At 34.1% G+C, this 5,467-nt stretch overlaps 1 protein-coding gene across 1 annotated transcript; it reads right to left on the reverse strand.

Annotated features, from left to right (window-relative positions):
* Positions 1-1,004: 1,004 nt before the first annotated feature.
* On the reverse strand, positions 1,005-5,204 carry LOC110782043 (petal death protein). The gene is made up of 6 exons (XM_021986105.2): positions 4,898-5,204; positions 3,591-3,664; positions 3,388-3,470; positions 2,657-2,681; positions 2,389-2,555; positions 1,005-1,649 (listed from the first exon to the last, which is right to left on the reverse strand). Exons 1-6 carry the CDS (start codon positions 5,098-5,100, stop codon positions 1,287-1,289), a joined length of 915 nt encoding a protein of 304 aa, XP_021841797.1. The 5' UTR covers positions 5,101-5,204; the 3' UTR covers positions 1,005-1,286.
* Between the last annotated feature and the right edge of the window lie 263 nt (positions 5,205-5,467).

A 5,467-nucleotide genomic window follows, 5' to 3' on the forward strand; every position in this document is an offset into this window, starting at 1 on the left:
ATCGTTCTTAGGCTTTGTTCTCTGTTTTGGTCTGATTCCTCTTGATCTGGTCCGGTCTGTTCTATATATTTTTTGTGAGTACTTTTTATTTTTTTACGTATGGTATAAATTTTTCTAATCTGATCTAATTTTTCTAATATGATCTAATAGATAATAAAAATTAAGGCGAATACGGAGTAGAACATAACCTCAGTGCAAAATCAATTGATGCACTTTATAAGAATATTTTTGAGAACAAACTTAATTTCAATCCTCTAGCGGGTAACTAAAAATATTATTTGTAGATAATCAACTACTATGTACTACTAATTCCAGTAACTGGACTATTTTAAAAGAGTACATAAATTGTGTCTACCATAGAGGCGCGGGACACAGGCACTGAACGTTGTTTCACGAAAAACTTTAGAAAATGCAATTCGTGGACTATGGACCATGGTGCACCATGTGCACCAAAAGAACACATGTGCATAAACAAAAGAACATGACACTACGACAAAATAACATGCAATATAATGTTTTACTTTTTTGTTATAAAATATCACAATTTATTAAAAATATAAAAAAATATATGTCCATGTTCTTTTTACGTAAACGGATGTTCTTTTAATTATATACTAATGTTCTTAAGGTGCACCATGCTCTATGTGCACCATGATCCACCTTCTAAATTACGTAGAAAATGGGGATCTCAAATTTCAAGAGTTGAAGGCGAACTATTAGAGTAGATAAGTTTTTGATAGCGAACTCATTACTGAGAAGTTGGTTTATATAATAGAAATCTATTGTTTATTCATAATATATTATTTATTATACTTTGGTGTTTGGTCTTTTGATGTGTCACAATTTTTTTCCTCTTTCATACTTCTTTATGTTTTCTCTATATTAGGAGTCATTCAATGACCCTAATCAAAGTAGGCGCACACGGCACAATAGCGTGAATCATGAAAGTTGAATTTTTTAATGATAAACCTTTTTGTGAACTTATATACGATTCCAGAAGGAAATAAGCAATAATGAATTGTTTTATTCATTTTCTCATTAGAAAAGGAACATGAGATTTATATAAAATAAACTCATGTAATAATAATGCTAAATAAAACAAATGATTACAACATATGTGAATCTTGATCTCACACTAAAAAATAATACTAACAAAGTAACAAGCATTACCCATGCCTTATTTCAAACAACATTAATTAAACAATAACAATAATAATAAGAATTGAAATTTCAAACCCATGATTTCTAATGCCTTAATTTGGCATGCTAGATAAGATAACCATAACTTATGATTCCAAAGATTTTGGGGTGAAGTTCTTGAACTTTGATTCAGTCTCATACCAAGATTCCAAGCTAATCATGTCGTTAAATTCAGAGAAAGTAACAATCTTCTCCAAATCATCCCTGGTGGTACCCTTGTCCTTAAGAACCTTCATGATGTCAACCAAAGCTTTAGTTGTAGCATAGATTGTCGAGAGTGAATGAGCGATCAAGTGGAATCCCATTTCCTTGAACTCTGTTGGTGTGTGAAGTGGGGTCTTTCCACCCTCGATCATGTTAGCAATCCTCAAACCCTTAACATCTCTAACAACCTCTTTTAACTCTTCGAGATTTGCTGGTGCCTCGACAAAGGTGGCATCAGCTCCAGCCTGTAAAAAAAATTAAAAAATTAGATAATGTAATCAAATATTGAAGGATACAAGATCTCATTGCAATTGAAAGCAACCATAGAGGATTTAGTCTCATTGAATTGTCCAAAATTCTTAATTTTAATCTTCCCTATATGGAAGGATACGTGATCACCTTGAAAATGAAATTCTCATATGAGCCAATAAGTTATGGGCCAGATATGGGTCATGTGGTGGACAATCCAAATTCCAAATGGTTTGACTTGGGACTACAACGGGCACATATATTCTTTTGAACTACTTCATTATATAGCCCTACACCTTTACCATGTCCACCGCACATTACTTACATGTTACAATCAATAGACAAGAGTATATATCATGTGTTAGGCTATAGACAAGATCACACCTAATAGGATCCAAATGCAATCGGATCTAGATCCAATTACCAAATCGGATCTAGATCTAATGTGAATGTGTCAAGTTTGTTAATCTTAGATTAAAATTTAGATTTAGATTTAAATTCAGAGTACGGGTTTGATTCACTACAAGAAATTGATTAATTACCAACCGCTAAAATTGGTTGGTAAAACGCGAAAAACGGTTGGTAAAAGATTTTGCGACCGCCAACGGTCGCAAAAAAGCGGTCAGTTTTCACCTGGACGGTAATTTAGGAAACTCTAACTGGAAGGCGGTCGCTAGCACGACCCGATTGAAATTTGTTCATTAGAGTAGGAAACGACTTTGTTAAAGATGATACCTCTCTGTAAAGGTTAGCCCGTCGAATAGCTTCTTGAAGACCATGGGGAGCTCTAGCATCAGACCTTGCTACCAAGAAAAAATCAGAATCACCAATAGCTTCTCTTGCTGCTGCAATTTTAAGTGCATGCTCCTCTGCTGGTACAACACTCTTACCACGCATATGACCTAACAAATAAACCGAACAGGGACTAGATTAATAACAATTTTGGATTTTCAAGTGATCATGCATGTTTGCAAAATTATTGATATATGTTGGTAGTACTTACCACACTTCTTGGGCCATACTTGATCCTGTGGAAAAGGAAATAAATAAATGTGAGATATATGTATATTAGACCTGGTTATTGGACAGGGTAGTCCAATAGATATAGGGTTAGGGTCAAGTTAATAGGGCTTTTATTGGGCAGGGCTCCTATTGGACAGGGCCTTTATTGGACAGGATCATTATAGGGTCAAACTTATACTACAATTATTTTGAAAATTAAAATAGTAATGATACAAAAAATTACGTGTATAGCTTCGTATTTACTTGTACTTGCACATGGCTCTTTTGTTTTTCATTTTTCATTCCTCGTTTATTGACCCGCCCACTAATGACCCGCGACCCGCTTTTGACCAGCCCATTATCGACCCGATAAAAATGACCCTTTCAATACCCGACCCTCTTTTGACCCGCACCGACCCTGACCCGCCCCGCCCGATAACCAGGTCTAATGTATATTATAGTACTTGAATTGAACTACTTCTTTCGTTTTATCAATTAATAACGTGGAATCCACAATGATCATGATTTTGTCTAATTGGAATTTTATTTGATCCAAACACCAAAATAATCTATATTTGCTAGTTTTGGTTTCTATAATAAATAAAGTACAGCTCATTTATTTACTGAATAGTTTCTTCCTTTTTCTTTTTTAATCAAAAGTTTTGTCTCCAGTCATATTCTTTAATTATCCATAATTAATTGCAAAATTGTGACATGTCAAAATTTAATTACCTCCAAAAACACACCCTTGGCACCAGCGGCAATCAATTCTTTGATGAACCTTTGGACGTTAAGTGGGCCACCACCTCCGGTGTCTGTCAAAAACCAAGAAAATAAAATCCCTTCAATTAGTAATGTGTTTCTTTTTTGATAATAGTAATGTGTTTCTTTAAAACAGTGGAATTTAGAAGAATTTAGGAAATTATGTTTGTTACCTCCATCAACAACTACACACAAGTCTGGAGCAGCAGCGGTAATTCTACGAACAGTTTCCACAACCTCGGTTGTTCTGTTTCACAAATAAAAAATATTGTTAGAACTTTTATAAAGAGCTCTTTTTAGTAAAAAGTAGAAGTATTTGTACCAACTTTTATAAAGAGCTCTTTTTAGTAAAAAATACTCCCTCTGTCCAGGAATACTCGACCTGGTTTGACCGGCACAGAGTTTAAGGGACTTGAATTGACTTATTTAATTTAATAGGTAGTAGTTGATAGTGAGGTATTATTTTAATGTAGTTAGTGGGAGGTGGGTTAAGAGGTGGGGTTGGGGGAGAGTAGGGGTTGAATTTTTAATTATTTTTTGTATGGAGTAGGGGGTAGGTGGGTTAATAGGAGTGGAGTGAGAAATGATATAATATTGTTAGAATATTTTCATTTTTAGAAACAGGTCAAGTATTAAGGGACAGCCCGATAAGAAAAACAGGTCAAGTATTTTGGGACGGAGGGAGTAGAAATATTTGTACTCCGTATTATGTTTTGTTTTTATACGTAACATAACTAATAGATGCAGTTTTTTTTTTAACACGGTAAGAATTTTTTATTCAAAAATTATTTTCCAATTTTCATGAACGACAAAAGTAAAATACAAATAAGAGAAATCTGAAATATATATTCACAAAAAAAAAAAAAAATTGTAAAAGAAAATAAAAAATCACTTTTGCCACCAAAAAAATGACGAGGCATATGATAATATGTTCACCGAGGGGGACCAAACATATAACATCCCACTACATAAAAGTAACATTACACATGAAAAATCATCATAATTCATTTTAAATAATAATTACCAATCACTTAATATATATATATATATATATATATTTTTTATATTGGTTTTGAATTCCGTACTGAAAAATTTAAGTCAAAGGGTGCACCAAACTATTCCCACTTGGCCACTTCTACCATCAAAACGTTACGCAACATTTGTAGGTGGCTTTAAGAGCACATAAAAAAGTCCATTTTATATCTTTTTAGATTGGTTCCCATTATGTTGACTTTTAGGACATGCTTTAAATTTTAGATGCATGACATAGGGACATAGAGTAGTAATTAAGGATCTTGCCCCATACATTTCTTAGATCTTTTTATCCTATAATAATTGACCAATTCACATGACTTTTGTTTACATCACTCGAAATATCAATGTAGTATTACTGGTCACCTTGAAAGATCAAAATACAAAGTCGCTTAATAATTTATATACGAGGATTATGTAACATGCAGAAATGAGTGAGATATCTTACGTGAGCAAGCCAAAGTCAGGCAGGCCAAGAAGGGCAGCAGAAACACCAAAGCCAGACACAAAGCAAGCTTTGAAGCCAGTTTTGGCACAAATGGCGGCGGAGAAGGCGTCTTGGATACCGGGCATCAACACCGATCCTTCCTCCGCGATCAGGCGGTGCACGGTTGTCCTCCCTAGAGGAGCGGAAGCCTCAAGAGAACCCATTCTTAATAAAAAGAAATAGAGAGAAGATTATTTTGTAGAAGGAAGGAAGGAAGGAAGGAAGGAAGATGAGGATGATCACTTGATAGGTAGAAGTGGTGTGTTTGTGATTATGTTTTGCTCTTCTATTTATAGTACTAGACTACCAAGAATAGTACGTTGTATTCATAATATATTTTAAATGAAAAGTTGCACCAAAACATATAATATTGATTACACCAAAATAAAATATATAATATTGATCAAATTGGTATGCAATTTCGTGGGATGTTTTTTTACCTAAGGAAATTTCGTGGTTTGTTTTTATGGTAAATTTTGCTCAGAGGAAGATATTAGAAGATGGGTCGTGTAAACATTATTTGTGGGCCCC

This window comes from Spinacia oleracea, chromosome 2 (assembly GCF_020520425.1).
Source record: "Spinacia oleracea cultivar Varoflay chromosome 2, BTI_SOV_V1, whole genome shotgun sequence".
NCBI lineage: Eukaryota > Viridiplantae > Streptophyta > Magnoliopsida > Caryophyllales > Amaranthaceae > Spinacia > Spinacia oleracea.